Below are 22,464 nucleotides of genomic sequence, written 5' to 3'. Positions count from 1 at the left end.
TTAATATGGGTTTGCTTATTCATACGGTCATTACGGAATATGTTTGTATGGTTAAAATTATTATCGTCTTCTGTTCTCTGTCATTTATTCGGGTCCTGGATATGACCTTAAACTGTATCTGATAGTGAGGCCCCAGCTTGCGGGCTTTGGGGAGTGTGGATCCACCCTTTAATTACCATTGCTCCCAGGTCCACTCTGACCCGGAGTGGTAGTACCTGTTAGGGTCCCAACTATGGGTTAAATAGAAACTGACTTGAAAAACAAACAAACAAACAGACAAACAAACAAACAAACAAATATATTCTATTAAAAAAATGTTCTTCAAAATAACTGGATTCGGCATTAAATAACCCGAAAAGGGTTGATATGCCGTAAAACAAAAACAACCAACCAGTGATTTATTCGGCTGTCACTGTGACTGTATTGATTAGCCTGTTTCGTTAAGACGGATTTTCGCCTGACGAGATCTTAATTATTAATACCCACAAACCATTGTCATACCAGTTTACTGGTTAACGACACGAACTGATGACCTGGGCGCACCAAGTTCGAATCCAGTTTGTTCCACAAAAATCACGTTCATTTAGGATGTTGGTAACCTTCACGTAAAGTTAATTTCAAAACACGAAGAGCTTGTATCAAGCCTTCTGATTTTTATCAAGTCTGATTGCTTTAACAGAAAGCTAGTTACGAATAATAGTGACTAAGTCGGGGGTTGAATCTTGGTTTTGGCCCTCTCTATCAAGCAACATTGATAAGCCTAGAAACAGGAAAGAGTTGTCTGTAGATGATCCCGTAATCCTCGATATCTTTTTAGAAATAATTCTGACTAGAAAAAATATCGGGGAAACCAATGCCAACAATAGACTCATCGGGTTTATACGGGATGATGATGATGATGATGATGATGATGATGATGATGATGATGACGACAGTTGATGGTGGCAGAAATAGGAAGTGCGACGGTTTGATTTGATTATTATTTTCTTTTTTTACGAAAATATCAACTTTTTTCGGATGATTTAATACTGAATCCAATAATTTTACTGAAAGATTTTATGCTTCAAGGTCTTTATATCTTTAAATATTGATTAATAGCGTTTGGTTTCCTCCCCGCTATTAAGATTAATCATAATTCAAATTATTCCTGTCAAAATTTCAATATATATGAACTTACTATAGCTTCATCTAACCAAACGCCTCTAGTTTAACTTAAAGCACTAACCATCCCTTTAGATATCAGCCGTCTAGAAATTCCACCAATTCAAACTACATCACAAGTACGGCACAATCACGTTGACACACCGGTTCTGGCCAGATCCCTGAAGTTAAGCAACGTTGAGCCTGGCCAGTACCAGATGGGTGACTATTTGAGAAGGCTAGGCGCTGTATGTACCTTCTGGGAAGGTTGGGCGTGGGGCCAGCACCCTCACCCCGTAAAAAGAACTCAGTCGCTACAAAAGCATCTACAAAGTTGTAGATGGCATATGCCCCTTAGGGGCTCAAGGCTATGGATGGAAACTACATCACAAACGATTAAATGTGTTAATAATAGTTCAAACTTCACAAACTACTGTCGATAGCTATTCAATCAATTCCATGCAAAGAATGCAATAAAACTATAGGAGTGAAACAAAATTAAACTAGCATAACATTAGACATCCATTAAAATAGACAATTACTAAAACGCACTCATATCTCACATGTAAGATTTCAATCACTGTTTAAATAATATTACATTTAATAACAGAAGCATAAAACACGAAAATAGTTATTTCAAGTATCTTTTTGTTTTCGTCCATTTTTTTTCTTTCCTAGTGTTCACAAAGCCACTCGGGGATAAGGGTTATTGCATGTACAGTAATCAATGGGACAGTATCGTAGTAATCGTTAGTATTGGAGATTTGATAAAGTGTCTTACTTAAGGGGCCGGTTCATCAGGAATTTGTTTATGTTGGACTTGAAGACATCCAAGTTGTAGTCAGGTGAGAAACAGGCAAACGGAAGAGAATTCCACAGGCGTGTACTTCTAAGAAAGAAGCTTTGTTCATGGAATCTACGTTTTGATTTATGTTCGTATACCGCCCTTCTAGACCACCAGAAATAAACACATGTTTTAATCATGAAAGTCACACGCGACGGAAGTTAGCGTGCAACTGACGAACGCATGCAAACAAACCATTAATTCACTTGTTGAACCATGCATAGACCTATAGTTTGAATACCATTTGGGCTGACAAGCCATAAGAGTAAGAAATATTACATAACGATATGTTATCTCTGTGAAAAGCGTTGTTAAATACAAATGTAATTTTAATGAGACAATTCAACGCAGATTAAATAAACAAACATGTATTTGTTTATTAATCAAAGTACTTTTCGACGTAATCTCTTCGTTATTAGGATAGACACAAATATATATATATATTTTTTTTTTTGAAAGGCGACTTCAAAGTACAATTTGGCGGTAAAGGGTTAGCCAAGTTTTTTTTTAAAGTAGAGACTTTGGTTCCGTCACGCTGCGCGCTGGAACCTGGAAGAGTTCACCCACAATGGCGAAGACGCCCGGGACGCCACCATAAAAATCGACGTCGAACCTACCTCCGTACCATAGGTCTAGTGTTCGCCGTTTACTCTGAAACTTGCTAACCGTCACTATCTTGACTGCTGCGGACCGTCGTGGCCTGCGTTCATCAGGGATGCTGTGTGTTTTACACGAGAATCAGAGCTAAACCGGCCGATGAATGTCGCCAAGGCAATATCGCTTTTCTATTTATGCTCTGCATATTGTTGTTTCTTTTTAATTTGATATATCTTCTTTGCATATATATGTGTGTACTGGAAGGAAGACTTGACGTTGCCCGGGAATGAATGAGGATCGATGAACGTTTCAACTTCCCGTATTTTATTGTCATTGAAATCGGTACAATCGCCCATTTTTTTCAATACTTAGTCCACAATACATTTTAGTCTACATTGCACTGTAGAGAACCTACTGTTGATTTTATAAAATTATTTCATATAATGGCTTAAATTAAAGTTTAAAATGCAAAAGTAAAGTATCATACTACAGTTGTGCTTTGAACAGAAACAGTAATTTTTTTAACGTGTCATTGTCATATCAAAGCACCTACTGTTGATTTTATATGGCGGACCTTTCTACTTGTACGTTGATAATGGGTTGAATTAAAGTTGAAATAGCAAAAATCAAGTATTATGATTATATCGTGCTTTAAACAGAAACATTTAATCGAATGCCGCCATGTCATATCAAAGAACTTACTGTTGATTTTATATGCCAGGACTTTCTGCTTGTGCAGTAATAGAACTTCTCAAATGCATTTGTGATGTTCGGCTATATAACTTTAGTTTAAAATCGCCTATTTCGTCGGACTATTTAAATTATTGATTATCGATACATATCGAAGACATTTCGCTACAAAACCTATCTAAGAAGACTGCCAGGTATATAATGTACATTTGTATGAAATTAAAAAAAAAATCGGCCAAGCCGTTTCAGAATCCATAGGGAACGAACTCACACACATACAAACACGCAGACAGAAGTTCTTTTTATATAATAGTCGAAATTTGTGTGAATTGCATGATTCATGTAACTATTACGTTGGTGCAAAAGTAATGTCGTTTTTTTATCTATAATATAAATCTTTCCTGTCTGTTTAAATATATGTATGTATGTATGTATGCATGTATATATGTATGTATGTATGCATGTATATATGTATGTATGTCTCGCAAAAGCTTTCGATAGAGGCGACGGATTTTAACGCGATCAGTATCGTTTTGAAGCGTGACCCTTCGGACGAAAAATATAAAAAAAATTGGTCGAAAATATTAATTACTTCACTCTCAAGTAGGCACTTTTCTACAGGGAGGATTAGCTTTTATCGGCGATATTTTCAAAAGTCACCGCCTCTTTCCGATTGTCTAACCTTAATTTAAACCTACGTCACTTCCGGTTTGGCAATGGGCGCAACAGCTAACGCGTCACATTTTTTTTTTTCACTTTTTTCCTCCTTCGCGGCACGGGTTCGAGCCTGCGTGCCTAGTACCATTTTTTTGCGGTTGCAATTTTCTTTCTTTTTTTTTTCTCAACCAACACCTTTACACACACCTCCCCTTTCTGTTCTGCCTTCGCGTCACGGGTTCGAGCCTGCCTGCCTACTACAAGTTTTTTTTTGCTCAACACACACCTACAAACACCCGAGCAACGCCGGGCACCCAGGATAGTCTATGATATAAATCTCACCTGTCTGTTTAAATGTTTGTATGTATGTAATTATATATGTATGTAAGTATGTATGTGGGTATTATGTCTGACTGAAACTTTCGATAGAGGCGATGAATTTTCACGAGATCATTTTTAAGCTCGACCTTGCGGACGGCAAATATCGAAAAATTGGCTAAAAACATTAATTCCTTCACCCTCAACTGGGCACTTTTTTCAGGTAGGAGTCGCTTTTTTCGCCGATATTTTTGAAAGGCATCGCCTTTAGTTTATTGTCTAGCCTTAATTGAAACGTACGTCACTTCCGGTTTAGCAATGGGCGCAACAGCTAACGCGTCACGTTTTTTTTCACTTTCTTTTCCTGCTTCGCGGTACGGGTTCGAGCCTGCGTGCCTACTACCATTTTTTTTTTTGCGCGCATTTTTTTTTCTCAACCAATACCCTTACACACACCTCCGCTTATTTTCCGCCTTTGCATCACGGGTTTGAGTCTGCCTTCCTACTACAACATTTTTTTTTTTGCACAACACACACCTACAAACACCCGGGCAACGCCAGGCAACCAGACTAGTCTATAATATAATTTTCACCTGTCTGTGTAAATGTATGTATGACTAAAGCTTCTGACAGAGGCGATGGATTTTCACAAGATCGTATACATTTTGAAGCACGACCCTTCGGACGACCAATATCGAAAAATTGGCCCAAAACATTAATTCCTTCGCCCTAAACTGGGCATTTTTTTTTCAGGGAGGGGTCGCTTTTTTCGCCGATATTTTCGAAAGTCATCGCCTTTTTTCGATTGCCCAGCCTTAATTTAAACCTACGTCACTTCTGGTTTGGCGTTGGGTGCAACAGAAAATACGTCACGTTATTGTTTTATTCACGTTTTTTCCTCCTTCACGGTACGGGTTCAAGCCTGCCTGCCTACTACCACTTTTTTTTTTTTTTTTTGCTAAAGACATACCTCCAAACATCCGAGCAACGCCGGGCACCCAGGCTAGTCATATACATACATGAAAAAACGATATAATTTTTTGCACCAATCTAATCACTATACCTCGATTTACCTAGATAATTTTACAGTAAGGTTGAAAAACTATTTTTTTTTCTAGCGAAATGTTTTGAACCTCTTTTAGTAAGTCACAAGAGAAGATATTGAATGCTATTAAAAAGAGGGAGCTCTCTATACCAATTAAATAAAGCTAAAGAAACAAGCCAAAATAAATAAATAAATAAATAAATAAATAAACATACGCAGTGTATGTTGGAAATATCACGTGATCAAAATAGCGGCCCAAATATAAAAATACTTCTAGAACTCGAAGTTATTATTCGCCATTCAAAGTTAAAAAAAAAAAAAAAAATACCGGTCTAAGGAAAACATATTACAGTTTTCTTTTCCGCACTCAATATTCCGGCAAAAATAATTTCCGTAACGAGTACGCCATAATGAAGATAGATGCAATATAAAAACAAAACTCTGATGTTCCGTTGATATTTTTTATGTTTCGGTTTTATGTTCGGATGAAAACTTGTTTGTGTAACTTTTTTTCAGTGATAAATATTTGATGTGTAAAAGGCAGAATGAACTTATCTTTGGGAACAAAAAGAAAACGAGATGATTTTAAAACGATGTAAAAATTATTTATAAGAAACAAACGAAAATCAAAGAAAAAGTGAAAATGGAGGAAAGGGAGAACAAAAACGAGAAACACTTAATATTGATTATCGATATTTCAGTTTTGGTGAGTTCGATAGGATAGAACGACTATTAGAACGCAGAAAGAATGTTCGATGAACATCAAGGTGAACATTAGCATACAGGCATATAGACTCATTAAGTTCATATACATATATAATTATTTACTTTAATAATTATTAATAATAATACCTACAGACACTACAGATTCAGAATATTATATATATATATATATATATATATATATATATATATATATATATATATATATATATAGTTGGTAAAACTGGTAATTAGTAAAACCCGAAAAGAGTGCTCAATACTATTGCAGAGCAATTATGTGTTTTATTTTTTGTTAACGTTTTATCTGTTTGGTTACATATGTTTCAGATGTTGGACCATGTTTACGATCTAACAGCTCCGGCAGACCTTACAGAAGTGGTTGTTAGTATTAGGAAGAAGTCTTTCTAATACTAACAACCACTTCTGTAAGGTCTGACGAGGCTGTTAGATCGTAAACATGGTCCAACATTTGAAACACACACACACACACACACACACACGCACACACACACATATATATATATATATATATATATATATATATAATTATTTACTATGATAATTATCAAATACCTACAGACACTAGTGTTTCATCCTTTCGGGAATCATTAGTACAGGGTGTCACGATTAGCACCAGTCGATAGATTCGAACCCGGCGACAGAAGCCATCTCTGGCTTCATTAGCAAAAAAAAAAAAAAAAAAAAAAAGGATCTAACTTAATAACTTGATTTGAGCTCTAAATAATAAATGTTAAGGGGTCATAATAGGGGCCAAAGTTAAAAAAATTGACTGCTTTTTTATTTTTTGCTCAACATACACCTCCAAACACCCGAGCAACGCCGGACTGAAATGCTAGTGTATATATAAACCAGAAAATATTGGACACGTTTGGCTGACAATTACTTTTAGAATAGATTATTTGAATAAGAAAAAGTAAGATGCAAAACCAATTAATAAAAAGTACTGAAAGACAAAATCCAAAACTATCCTTTTTTTATTAAGTCTTCACATTTCTCCCACTCTATTTGCCCATCTATCTTTCAATCTATTCCTCCATCTTTCTTTCTCTCACTCTTACTCGGCTGTCTTTTTCTCAGTCTGTTTCGTCATATTTTGACAAATCGTTGGTCTTTTCTGTTATTCCAAAAGTATTTACAGGTCACTCTTAAGAAAGTCTGGCGCAGACTGATTTTTTTAGGAGTATCTGGTGGTACCTCTAACGGAAACTGACCAACTAATTCGTTGCCAACTGACTGTTGGAACACACTCCGAAAAGCAGCTCTTATCATGAAAATGAGGCCGGGAATGTATGCGATCTATCGCCTTCAATCGTCCAATCAACGTGTACCACATCGACTCATGCAGAAGTGGACTGATTTCCCCAATGACACGAGATGACAGGATGTTCTTGGGTTTAGTTTAGGTGAACGAGTTAGTTTCCCGGTTTTGACGATTTCCGGTTTCGACGAATAATTCTTTCATTCGAATCTTAAAGAAACTAACCATGAACAGCTTCCAAGGCAAAATATGATCTCATCATTGCGGTCAATTGTTCAACTCTCTTTTAACCGACATTTTCTTTTTGTTCTCAATCGAAATAATATTCCCCTTTTGCGCAGAAATAAATCTAATATATAAAATACAAACTGTGTGTATGTGTGTGTGTTTGTATATCTCGCAAAACCTTTAAATAGAGGGGACGGATTCTCAGGAGAACGGTATCGTTTTATAGAGTGATCCTTCGGATGACAAATATCGAAAAATTGGACAAAAACATTAATTCCTTCACCATGAACTGGGCAGTTGTCTACAAAGAGGGGTCGTTTTTTTTGCGTCGCGATTTTTGCAAGTCATCGTATCGGTTAGATTGACTTCGCTTAATTTCAAAGTTTTAACCTTCTGCTCGGACGATGGAGACATCGGCAAAGACGTCACGTTGTTTTTTTTAATTTTTATTCTTCCTTCGCGTTACGGGTTCGAGCCTGCCGGCTTATCACTTTTTTTTCGTTCTCCGCCCAAACTGTCTACTGTTGTTTCACGCCCCCTCCCCACTACTACCAATTTATTTTTTACCCCCCCCCCCCCGAGGTTCCTTACTCGACTCAAGCAACGCGTGAGAATCCCACGACACTGTCACTTATTTTTAAAAAACACTTCTCTTCACCCACTCCGGGGGTCCTTAATACACCTTCACACACCCTGGCAATGTTGGGTACCCCCGCCAGTCCTTAATAACAATTAAAAATAATTCTTTTATTCGAAGCTCAAAGCGAACCGGCTTTCCCCTTTCTACGCAGAATTAAATCTAACTGATTATCAACGCAACGCCCGATCCTGTCAATGCGTTCAACTTCATTACTCAGCGGTCAAATCATAAACGGACTGGCTTTTAACTTCATTTACGCAGAATTATATGTTTAAACTGAACAATAATTATTTGTTATTTTTCACATAGCCGGTGAATTTAATTCTATTACGTAACTCCTAAACACAGATATATCAATTGAATTTTCAAAGCGGATCTAAACCCACCTGCTTGGAAATATCTTTAACCAAACAATTATTGTTTGTGATTTTCGTATGGGTATTTCGTCATTTTATTATCTAGCCAAACATACACACACACACACACACACACACACACACACACACACACACACACACACACACACACACGCACACGCACACATACACACATACGCACATACGCACATACACTCATACACACATACACATAGGCCATGTCGGTGGGGCATTAGAATACGCCGACTGCCCCCCCCCCCCCTGCAGAGGGTAAAAGTCCCTCAATGGGAGTCCTGGATATGACCTTAAACTATATCCAGTGGTGAGGCCCCAGTTTGTGGGCTTTGGGGAGTGTGGAGCCACCCTTTAATTACCATTGCTCCCAGGTCCACTCTGACCCGGAGTGGTAGTACCTGTTAGGGCCCCAACTATGGGTTAAATAGAAACCGACGTGAAAATAACAAATATATTCTATTAAAAAAATTTTTCTTCAAAATCTTTGGATTCGGCATTAAATAACCCGAAAATGGTTGATATGCCGTAAAACAAAAACAACCAACCAACCAACACATACACATACACGCACACATACACACACATTCCATGAACGAAGCTGCTTCATAGAACTGCCCGCCTGTGGAACACTGTTCCACTGGCCTGCTTTCTGGCTGATTATAATATGGTAGCCTTCAAGTCCAATGTAAACAAGTTCTTGTTGAGCTGTCCCATTAAATAATCCAAATTCTACCTAATCTGCAACATTAATGATTACTACACTACCACCTTACATTCATTAACCCTTATCCTCGAGTGGCATTCGGGTCTTGATAAGGGGTGACTTCCTTGTTCTAATAAGTGGCCTGGAAAGTTTTTGTTGTTTACAGGGTCGTCTGAGAAAACCTTATTCTGCATTGATAGAGTTCAAAATAGATTCGTTGTCTAGTAGGAGATGCCCTTTTCTCTTCACTGCCACCCCTTTCTCACCGAAGAGACATTGCGAGCCTGTCTCTGCTTCATCGTTATTTTCATGGAAAGTGCTCGTCTGAGCTCCAATCTATGGTCCCCTCCCGCCAAACTTTCACGAGAAACACTCGTCTAGCTGAAAACACTATTAATAAATTCCCCTACTCTTTACCTGTGCCTAAACTTAAACGTAGATTCCATGAACAAAGTTTCTTTCTTAGAAAGGCACGCCTGTGAAACTGTCTTCCGTTTGCCTGCTTTCCAGCTAACTACAATATGGCCGTCTTCAAGTCCAATGCAAACAAGTTCTTGATTAGCGGTTCCACTTAAGTTGACAAATTTACCGGACCTCCACTACTAACGATTACTATGATTCTGATACTGTACACACTTTAACTTTTATCCCCGAGTGGCCTATGGGCTTTGATAAGTGGTGCCTCCTATGTCAAAAAGCAAGATGTGCCGACCCACACTGTTGACTAAAAGAGAACCCTTAGGCACCTTAATTCATCGTCAATATTATCTTAAATATTAAATATAAAATTTCTAGCATTACGAATCGGTTATAAAATATAAGGGAAATAATTTCATATGCACTTGCCGCATCAAATAACTTATTCAAGTTTAAATCGAGATTTAGAATTAAACATTTAGACTTGAACATATTTAAACTAAATCACTTCAGGGGCATCAGCTCTGTGCCAGGAGTATGGGATTACCTCCCCTTTGGATTCAACCAGATATCTGAGTAAATATACAGGAAAATGTATTCAAAGATACGATTTATTCATACAATAACGTTTATATTAACCTTACTGCCACCTACGCAATTTTTAAATTCGACAAGTTAAATAACTTTTGGATTTCATACAAGTATGATGAAAAAATAGAGGTTCAATTTTAATTTCTTTAATAGGAGAGAAATATCTAGCGTAGATTTTCAGCAGAATTATCACTTCTGAACCGGGTAGAAGCATACGAACGCAGTACACTTGAAGTCGGATTATGTAGGTGCTAAGTCTGCGATAGGTTTAATTTAATTTTTTGGGTTTATTTTATTTTTACATTTGTGTATATATATATATATATATATATATATATATATATATATATATATATATATACCTAAACCACCGTATTGTTCTGAGAAAGAAACTTTGTTCATGGAATCTACGTTTAGGTTTAGGCACAGATATTTGTTTCCATAACCATTTAGATTGTAATATTAGTAACCTTAAATCGGAAGAGTTTAAAATCAATCCTTAAAAAAAGGTTTCTTTTGAAAGATTTTTAAGAGAGAGAGGGAGAGATAGAGATAGAGATAGAGAAAGAGAGAGAGAGATTAGTTTCGTACTTATATAACTAGGAAATGTCTCCCTTAGTTTTAACCACGAATTTACATACAGTATATACAAATCATTACCTAAAATAGACTAAGCCATTTTATATAAAAAATGTTTTTGTAACCTGTTTAATTATTAATCTATCCATATTAAGGAATCACTTACGAAAATAAATAGGCAATTAATAATACCGTATGTTTCGGCGTATAAGACGACCCTTAAAGTTAAAAAAAATTATCTTTAAAAACCAATATTTCATAAAATACCGGGTGTTGCAATCTGTAGCCTAGGCTAAACAAACATGGTTTCGTTAGTTAGCAGTCGTCTTATACAACTGATATATGATAAATTTATTAAAATTTGCTCCAATTTTGTACCTCGTCTTATCTGACGGTCGCCTTATACGCCGAAATATACGGAAGTTAGATTTTTTCCTCCTTTAATGCCCATACCCATCAAAAACAGAGATTTATCCGTTACTGATGTATGAAATTAATTATCTCCCTTGAAAAGATAATGCATTCTATGCTACCAAGTCATTCTATAAGCTTTTTCTGATAAATAATCATTTATTCATCACGCTCAACAACATTGACTTAATTCCTTAGCCTATTAATAATAATCATATACTGTAGTTAAATTTGGGGTTGAAATAAAGGGATACATTTCATAGTTATATAAGTACGAAACTAATCGCATGTATATCGGGGATACTGCGTTCGTATGCTTCTAACCGGTTCAGGGGCGATAATTCTGCTCAAAATCTATGTTTGAGATCTCTCTCCTATAAAAGAAAGTTAAAATTAAACCTCAATTTATTTTCATCATAGCCACATGAGATCCAAAAATTATTTAACTTATCGAATGATTGTCACGTGGATTGAGTTTTAGTTAAATTCAATGAGAAGAAAGTATCTATAAAATCGATAGATTAATTGGCGCTTCTACACTATTGGGACAAAATTTTATAGTCAATAAATGGAGTTTTCAGATAAAAAAAACTACTGTTTTTTTTTTAAATTCTAATAAATTACAATGGTAGCTTCCAAATTATGCAGTCGAAATTACCTGAATATTACCGAATTATAAAAAAACAACAACTTTGATTATATTAGCATGGAAAACATTGCGGCCATCTTGTTTTTATAAAATAAAGCAAAACAAAACCATAAACAAGGAAAGTAACTCTAAATGTGACTAACGCAAAACAAATAACAAAATAAACATAACCTACAAAGAGTGAATCTGCCAAAAGTCCGTGACATGCAGGAAATAAAAAAATACGGATTTTATTTGAGCAAAAATAAATATTGCACCGATTCAATTTCCTCAGGTCCATTTGGAAAACTTCAAAAGCTTTTTCGTAGTTTTCCAAGAATTATCGGAAGGAAATTACCTCCCTTGTAAACTCTCCTGTGTCTTACATTAGCAAACACGATCATGTTTTTCAAATTCTATTTTCTTTAATAAAATAATTTTCTACCCTATCCATTTTCGTAATTTTTTGGATATAATCATCTTAAAAATACGAAGAAATATGTAGATACCATTGTTTTCATGTGAAATTCTATATTACGATTTCCGAAATTTCGCCCTAGTGTAAAAGCGCAGATCAATTTGAAAATTCCCATCACATACCAAACATTAATTCAGTGTAATAGATTACTGGAGGCTAATTTTTATTATCTCTTAACATTTATATAATTATCAATTTATTTAAAATCTAAAAACCACAGCGACACGTAATAAGCTAATAATTATTGAGTTCATATTATTTGGATTCATCGGACTACTTTTCTCATCTTGAGTGCGACTTTCACAACGTTTCGGTCGATGTAACCTCCAACTTTCTTCAGGTGTATCTTGTCGAACTCAGGAATGTTTCTGTCGAACTAGGACGGGATTTCCAATGGAAGCCTTTGTGTATTTCATGGAGGGAGTAGCATGCTCTTGTTCTGTCAGCAATGTCTGGATAGAGGCCCTAATTAATTCGCAATTGTATTTTTCGGTCGCCCTCACTGAGGATTAAATCTTCAAACTTCAGAAGAATATCACATTTTTACAATTGATTTTTTTTTCAAGTAATATAACTATTGCGCACAGGGTCATTGCGGAATTATTTTGATGTTGCAATATATTTTTATATGGTTAAAAAATTGGAAGGTCTTATTTATAGGAAAGAGTAATAAGAATTGATTAATCAGATCGAACCACCCTCCGTTACCAACCAATCAGAACTCGAAATCACTCAAAAAAGAAAAAAATAGTGGATATTTTAGAATTCTTGCACATAATTTTTTGTCTGATCACCGTCTCAAGACTTTTTCTGATTGAGTATCTACCGAAAGTTCTATTTTTTGTTTTGTCTGCAAGCTTTTAAAATTCAAAACTTTTCTGGATTAATACTGCCATTTTCTTCTTCTCTTCTAGAACTAAAATGGCTGACACTTCCAAAATTTATATAAATATTTAAATTTTACTTAAGATCTTAGACGGTTCAACAAATTATGTATTCACAGTCTAATCGTTGAATTACTCTAAAGAAGTTAATGTAGTTTGCTTGAAACATTACTTAATGGGTGTATAGAAGAAACGTAGGTTTATAGGAAGCAATACAATGCAGAGATGTAGCGATAGCCACAAAGTGATTCAACTTAAGATATAATGGTTGAACAAGCTAAGAAGTTCCACCTTCATTAATCAAATTTAATTTACATGTAATCACGTTAAACGTTGAACATTTACACCAAGAATCATTCTAAATTATGGGGCAAAATATGTTGATATCTAAAATGAATTTATATATATATATATATATATATATATATATATATATATATATATATATATATATATATATATATTTGCTTACTGTATTTTGGGGAAAGAGTTCCGACAAAGTGCTCGATTACAAAGAAAAACTTTTTCGATATAAGAGCTAAATATTTATTTATTAGTTTTACAGAAGTTCAGAAAAACATTGGTACCGCCGGTTTCCCGTTTGTGTTTGGGCTTGAAACCGGCGGCACCAATGTTTTTCTGAACTTCTGTAAAACTAATATATATATATATATATATATATATATATATATATATATATATATATATATATAACTATCTATTATCGTCCATTCTGGAGACGTGCACGGATCAGCGTAGCTGTGACTACTGGCCGTCGTGACAGAGGAGCACCGAGAAAAGATATAAAGACTCTCTGAAGAAGTCCCTCGGTAACTGCCACATTGACCACCTCCAATGGTCTGCTCTTGCTGCTGACCGTGTTACCTGTCGACGTACTGTCCACCAGGCTGTCGCCTCCTTTAAGATCTTTCGCACAGAGAATATGCGGGGGAAGCGAAGCGCTGCAGATGGAAGATTCGAGAAGTCTCAGCAGTCACATCTGACGTGACTTTTGACTGCAGCCGCTGTGGTCTGCAGTCGACGTGGAAAACGCCCTTTATAGAATCTTCGTTTGCGAAATACTGAGAAGATATATATATATATATATATATATATATATATATATATATATATATATATATATATATAACTACAATTGTTGATGAGTACACACTTTTAAATATACATTTTTTCTCTCATTCGAGCCACACAACCATCACTTTGTGTTCTTCCAATGAGAGAAAGAAAAAAGGTATATTTAAAAGAGTGATGTTAGGAGACTTGACTGTCGTACAGACGGTCAGTTTTCAATCCTGGTTGAGGTAGTTGCCTGTCTAGCTCAAATTTGGGCTCAAATCAAGTTATTAAGTTAGATCCATATCCAAGGAACCTATATATAAAATTTCCAGTGTTTATACCCCAAATTGTTCAAGGAGTTTGGTAGAGTTCTCAAACGTCAAATCGTTGAACTTTGACCCCTTAACAGCCAAATTTCTCGCCGAAAACTGATCATGTAGATTTTCCGAAATCTCAGTACCCTGTACATCAACTTTCGAGTCTGTAGACTAAAAATTAACAGAGTTATTGCGAAGGATAATGTTCACAGACACACAGACAGACAGTCAGACACACAGACACGTTCACTTTTATATATATATATATATATATATATATATATATATATATAGATTAAATAAAAATATATACGTTTACATGAATATATATGGAAACAATATTGTATGTCCTGTAAACTTTTTACGCAAATATTACGCAAGTATAAATCATGTAGAATATCTGCATGAATATAATTACACGTAATAGTTAACTAAAGATGATCATCCCATAAGAAAACCGAAAAAACTAATAGGGAATTAATTAAAATGAATGTTTAAAAGAATATGTAAATTAGCTAGATCTTTTGCAGATGAATGCAATTCCATGACCCATACATAAGAAAACTATATTTTCTTTTTAAATGAATAGAAAAGAGGGGTTTTAATATCACTATCAATACACACAAAAGAAAAACGAATTTATAGGAGTATAGAAGAAGATATACACACACACGCACACTCACACACACGCATATATATATATATATATATATATATATATATACATGTGTGTGTGTGTGTGTAAAGGAAATCCTTCAAGAGTATTCTAGATGCAGTCAATTCAACGCATAAAATAATATAGCGAAAACAGATATTTAAGCAATTTTAATTAAAGAGGTAAGAATTTTTACGGCTAAAATAAAATAAAATAAAATAAAAATAAAAAAGACATAGACATTACAAGTCAGAAATCAAAATAGGTTATATAAGATCTCTTAGAACCTGATACCATTTAAACATACCCAGGTATAACCGAAGATAAAATAAAATAACAGCATATGGAATACTGATTTAATTATTCAAAGTATAAGCTAAGATTCATTAACTAAAATAAAAATAAAATAAAAGAAAGACTAAAATTTAAAGAATTAATACATTAATTACCTCGCTTGGACCGGCCAGGAATAACCAATTAAGACCGGAAGTCATGCCAATTAGGAACAGAATAGGAAACAATTAATTTAAACATATATTTACTAAAAATACATTAAATAAAAAAAAATAAAACTTAGAAAATTGATATTAAAATAAAATGAAATATATAGAAATAGAGATAAGCTATAGTTAAATAATAATGAACATTATTATAGACAATATATGCGGTTCTGAATTTTCCCCGAACAGAAAACAACATAGGTGACGAGAGTCTAACATTATTTACTATTAACTGGTCCCTCTTATGTCAGGCTTGACAGCCAATGTTTTTCTCCCATTCTGTACAATTTTAAATATATATATATATATATATATATATATATATATATATATATATATATATAAATTATTCCCAACAAGCATTTAGGTAAAAATGCACTTTCGTATAAATACTTGAATTCATTCAAGAAAGTATGGCTAACAAAAACAAATAAAAACACCCGAAAGTATCCTGTACCTCTATAAGGCAACCATTCGCCCATGTATGGAATATTGCTGTCATATTTGGGCTGGTGCATCGGCTACTAGTCTCTCGCTCCTTGACAAGGTTCAAAAGAGAGTCGCAAATCTGATAGGCCCTGAATTGGCATCTAAGCTTCAGCCTCTGTCCCATCGACGAAACGTTGCATCCCTCTGCCTGTTCTACAAGTATTTTAATGGTGAATGCTCTGACGAATTGCAAGCACTTGTGCCCCCACGACGTGAACACCATCGACAGACCCGACAGGCTGCAAAATCTACTCCAGTAGTTTCTTCCCCAGAACCGCTAGACTTTGGAATTCCATTCCAGGTCCCTGCTTCCCCAACTGTACTGACGTGCAGAAGTTCAAGTGCTACGTGAACCAACATCTTGCTGCCCAAATCCCTACATAGTACCCCAGTAATTATTGCCCCTGATAGTAGCCCCCTACACCAAGGTGGAAATGTGCCTTGTTTGGGGTGAAAATGTAATTAAAAAATAAATAAATAAAAACATATATATATATATATATATATATATGTATTAGAAAACGAAAGAAGTTTTATTTCATAGTTTCATTTAATTATTTATCTTTGAATTTTTAATTATAACTTTTTAAATTAACTATAGATACGAGTCTTTATTTTTAAGGGCATATGTTTTTACTAACAACTATTTTACAGGCTGTTAACATGTAATCGCTTAAAATGTTGAATATCAATGGTTGTTAATTATCAATTAGTGCAGGGCGACATTTTTACCAAGAACCATCACAATTTATGAGGCAAAATATTTGTATATCTAAAATGAATTATGAGCTAAGAAACATAGAATAGACTGAATACTTACGAGTGAAGTCGATGCCTTGGTGCATGTGTGGACAGGGGATATACGACGTTGCGCCGGCTAATGTCCGCGGCCAGCAAGAAACAGTATTCCATGTGCTGTTGCAATGCAACTGTGTGTTTCCTACAAAAAAGCAACAACAAAACAAAAAAAACGGACAGTTTAAAAGTGCTAAGAAGATCAAGCAAGAATAATGCTTTTATTATTAAATAATACGAATTAAAATAGGTGCATAATAAATATTAAGCAATTAAAATACAGACATAATGAATAAGAATTAAAATAATGACATAATCCCGATTAGTCTATTAGCCACTATCTTATGTAACTTTATACATACTTTTTTAACACATCCAGGTGTTCAAATTAAATCCTAGATTCCTTCCGAGAAACTACACCAACAATATCGCATAATCCTACAGGGGAAGTAGTTCCGATTTTCCCCCTGTTGCTAAAGTCCTGTTACTGATCTTCATAAAAACCGCAGGGATTTATACACATATATGGATATTGTGGTTACAACATGCGTAACTGATTCATAGATTAATTGCCCAAACATTAAATTCTAGTCCACCGATTCGAAAAATAATAAATTCTCCCTTATAATAATCCTGCTATTCTGATGGGCTTGTTCAAGATTACAATTCTGTTAACTAAACCGAACATCAAAGCCGTTATTTAACATGGCGTCTACCGATATAGAGGGCCGGCGTTTTACATTAAATAAAGTAATTACTGAACAGCACGAAGGTATTTGCTTCTTACCCCCTCCCTCTCTTCATCCCTCTCCCCTATTCTCTATCCCTCTCTAAATGTGTTTAGAGGGAGAGGGAGAAAGGCAGAGACAGAGAGAGAGAGAGAGAGAGAGAGAGAGAGAGAGAGAGAGAGAATCATCGTCACGGATTGACCTCATATTACCGCGTCCAGTTATTTAGTTTAATATGAAAAAATAAACACGCCGATATTTCGTTTGGATCGTGGTGGAGCAGTCAATATCCAATCCGTGGCGCAGCCAACGGTTGCCCGTTAGCACCCATGTAATTGGTTTGTCTTTTGCTTGTTTGAAATTTTAACAGTTAAATAGTATACTTTTCGGCGGGGTTTTATCCACTTTTCTCAGGTTTTTTTTTGTATCGAATTCAAACAGTTTCATTACTTTTTTCACTTATTTTTTTGGTATTGTTTTTTTTTTATTTATTACATTACCACAGCTTCAACGGCTAAATGTAATGTTTCTTTTTTCACCTCTCTGAATCCGGACTGCCTACTGCGTTCCAATAACCGTTCTTACCATGAGTAGTTGGGGTGTCTATTCCGAAGCGGTTAATATTTTTGCATTTCGTTTAATATTTACAAAACGATTGCTTCGCGCAGAGAGAGAGAGAGAGTCGCCATATTTGTAAAGTTCAGACGCGTACGTTTTTGTTTTTGTAATAAGGTAATCCAGAATAATAAGATTTCAATTTTGAATGCTGCACCATGCAAAAAAAGATATAACTAAGTCCATCATTTGCCCTCCCCCCATCATTTAGCCCCCAAAGTCCCCAAGGCCTTGACCTATTTAAATTTGAGTCCTGCACCATGCAAATAAAGAAATGACTAAGTCTATCACCCCCCCTATTAAGTGACCAATTAGCTGTGCGATTTAAAAACTATTTTAATGCCCCACCCTCTCAGATGTGTTACGGTTTTGTTTGTAACGTCCCCTGCTTACTATTGGAATTGTGAATCGGCCATTCGAAATTATAGACGATTAAAAACCATGTAAACCGTTACGCAACCAGTGAGTTCAAATTACATTGTTTGAATCAGGAAAAGTGAGTTTGCAAAGCCAGTCAAGTGTAATAAAGAGACAAACATCTAAAATGAGTTATTTTCTGCTCCCTTTTATATTTATTTATCTTTACAGTGGCTTAATAGGATTAAATACTATTACTACGCTGGTGATATCCCCTTTTGTTGGTGAATATTCCAATATTTTTATCATTTTCCCTTTTTTTGTATTATTTGCATTAATCTGAATATCGCCCCTTTCTTGAGTGTTATTCACACAACGTTTCAGTCGAACTCGGGAATCTTTCTGTGAAACTCGGGAATCTGTACGGAATTTCGAACAAAACCCTTTTATTTAATCCACGGGGGTAGTATGCTCTTGTTCTGTCAGCCATGACTAGGTAGAAGTCCTAAGTAATTTCCAATTGTATTTTGAATGTAGAATTGAAACTTCCACCTTCAGAAGAATTTAACTTACAACTGAACATTAACAAATATTTTATTCACAACGCCACGGGTCCTTCCATTCGAAGATTTGGGCAGAATCCCGAGTTCGACTGAAAGATTCCTGAGTTCTATAAAATACACCTGAAAAAGGACGGTGAGTATGAACAACTAGTAGGCGGCCCGGCATGGTCCAGTCACAATTCATGCTAAAATATTATATTCCAATTCATGCAGATTTCGTATATATTATTATAGAGACAAATCTCTATCGATTATTATATTATACCTAATATATAGTAGTGATTTCAAAAGTAAAAAAAATAACCTGTGTGCCATCAGCTAGAATCGAACTCAAAACATGTAGCTCTCCAGCCTCATTCCGTAGCGTATGATGTAAATCCGTATGGATACAAAGCCCATAAAAATTATGTTGTTTAACCTATAACTTTTAATTAACCCGTTCGCAGAAGAAACAGGTATAATCGACTTACGCCAAGCGAAGGTCAATATTTCTTTTAACGTTAACCCTTTATCAGATATTTTACTAGCTAATATATATGTATATTTGTGCTGCAGCTCTAAATACCCTATATATCAAATTTCACCTCGGTAGACCAAATATTCAAAGACAAGTTTAATAGAGAGTTTTTGCACACACGCCGACAAAGTCTATATATATATATATATATATATATATATATATATATATATATATATAAAATTCCGTATCTTAAATTCTACGCAATTATGCAGTATGTAGAAACTATGCATAAATAGAATTCAGCGTAATAGTTAAATGAACTAAATGATCTCATAAGAAACCATAAAAACTGAATGAGTAATTAATTAAGGCTTGTTTTAAAAAAGATATGCGAATTAGTTAACCGTCATGTAGTCGCTCGCATATTTATAGGTATATAGATAGATAGATAGATAGATAGATAAATAAATAGATAGATGTCATCAAAAGAGAAAAAAAAAGAAAACATGCCTTTTAATTCAGCTTTTCAAATGTGTATTGGGTTTTCGTTTCAATTTGGACATATTTGGTTTTAATTTGAAATTGTACTTTTTAAAATTTTCAATTGATCATTTAAGATTTAAGTTGTTATGTATTTTCATAAAAACTGATGTGCGTTTTAATTCAAATAAATTGTTTTGATTAAAGTTGATATTGTTTTAATTGAAGTTGGCATTTGTTTTGATTAAACATGATCTCTTAATTAAAGTTTATGTTTGTTAAATTAAAACTTACCATTTTGTAAATTGAAGTTAATCTTATTTTTTTAATTTTAAGTTGATCTGTTTAAATAAATTCATCTTTTGTAATTTAAAAAATTGAAGTTGACCTTTTAAATTTAACATTGCTCGTTTTTCATTTGAAGTTGAGCCGACTCTCTACTTTAAAAAAATACTTTAAATCCATTATATAGATCCGTTTTCGATCTAGAACAGTTTATTAGAACGAACTACTCTCATAGCATGTGATTTCTCTTCATAACCTATCTTGAGCACTAGGATTTTTAGTGGCGCCCATACTTCTCCAAATCACATACGAAAAGCTGTAAGCTTATGGCTTAAGGCGAGCGGTTTTTATCTGGTTTTGTTGGTGCCACAAAGGCTAATACTTCTCTCTTGGATATCAAGATTTATAGGCGACACTGATCCTACTCCAAGTAGCGTTTTATAACCTGATGGGTTTTATTCTGCACTTTAGAACCTTTTAATCGGCAGTCACAGACGGAATGCATAATTCATACTCACGACACATCGTTGATTCGCATGCTGAAGACGTATTTTTCGTGATTACCCTGATGGCTTTATCTAGATTGACTCTCCACGTGTTAGCCACGTCTGGGACGCCATCTTTAAGTTAATTCCTCATTAGCCGAAATAAGCATTTGAAACGAACTGGATATGAGGAACGTTGTGAAAAAAAAATTAATCTATTAATTTTATGCAAATCACCAACAAGTTTACTTTATCGGATCTTTACTTGCATGGTCACCCGTATACTCTCTTCGTGTTTCTCAAACTGTTTTACCTGACTCTTTAAAAGATAATCCCTCTCTAAAAATTACGTGGTCTTCAATGATTTGATTCGCCGTACTGTTTCTGCTTCCCTCTCTCTGTCCTTTCTCAAAAATACGTGATCTTGTTATTGCTAATCTCAGTCTTTTCGATGAATACTATTATGGCACGCTTTCTTAAGAATTGTCTGATTTCTTTCCTGTTTCTTTTGTCGCAGCTCATTTCACTCGTTTGTCTAGCGATCTCCACCAATTCGCTGTTTTTAATCCGTCATTGCTTCCTATTTCAGTAGAACTGCAGGTTTGTGGAACTCTCTTGCAGCTGTTTTTCTCTTACCTATAGCATACATAACGCTAGAAGGATAGGTCAAATAAGAATATTCCAAACCATATTATACTAGGTACCAAACAAAGTCAGACAGCTTGCTCGCTGTGTCGAGAATATTACTAAGGAAATGATAAAAGAATCAAATAAAAAAAAAACAACAACAAAAAGCAGAAAAAAAACACTCCGTTGTATTTAACCAATCTGTTTACTTGTAGTTTCATTAAATACTTTTGCAAGCAAAATCCGATCCCGCATTTTGGTAATCTCTGCCCTCTGATGAGAAGGAAAGTATTTCTTCGAAACCCCGCTGATTAAGGACCATCCACTTATTTTGTGCTTCCTTTTTAAAATTAAATATGTTTTAAACTCTTTTTCCAAGTGTTGTTTAACGTTTTTAACTACTTATTCTTATATGTATATATATGTATATATATGTATATATATATGTACGTGTGTGTGAGTGTGTGTGTGTGTGTGTGTGTGTGTGTGGCGAAGTGGTGAAAGCTTGTACGTGAAAGTTGTGATGCTCGAGAGAAAAGTAAACAGGCCCACAGTAGTCTGAAGCGAGAGCTTTGCAAAGGTTTAATTGCTGGTCTTAACCATGATGTACACAGCTTGAAATGCAACACTTGTGAACGAGTGCTTTTGTAAAAGGTTGGCAACTTCAACCACTTTAAGTCGCACAAAACTCCTGTTCAGGTCAACTTTGCACCTATTAGTCCGAACCAAACGATATGTTTAATATGCAGCAAAGTCTGCAAGTCTACTGCCGATTTGAGAAGACATA

General features: G+C 34.9%; 1 protein-coding gene across 1 annotated transcript in view; it reads right to left on the bottom strand.

Moving 5' to 3' along the window:
- Positions 1–22,464, bottom strand: part of LOC145247498 (corticotropin-releasing factor receptor 2-like) — a 907,054-nt gene that overhangs the window by 400,987 nt on the left and 483,603 nt on the right. The window contains exon 3 of the mRNA XM_080109310.1: positions 17,103–17,222. Coding sequence (XP_079965436.1) covers positions 17,103–17,127 — 25 coding nt within the window. The 5' untranslated portion in view covers positions 17,128–17,222. The remainder of the gene's footprint in view (positions 1–17,102; positions 17,223–22,464) is intronic.

Source organism: Euprymna scolopes, chromosome 25 (genome assembly GCF_053919585.1).
Source record: "Euprymna scolopes isolate OS-2025 chromosome 25, ASM5391958v1, whole genome shotgun sequence".
NCBI lineage: Eukaryota > Metazoa > Mollusca > Cephalopoda > Sepiida > Sepiolidae > Euprymna > Euprymna scolopes.
Note: the sequence above shows the minus strand (reverse complement) of the source record. Positions and strands in the feature narration are given on the sequence as shown.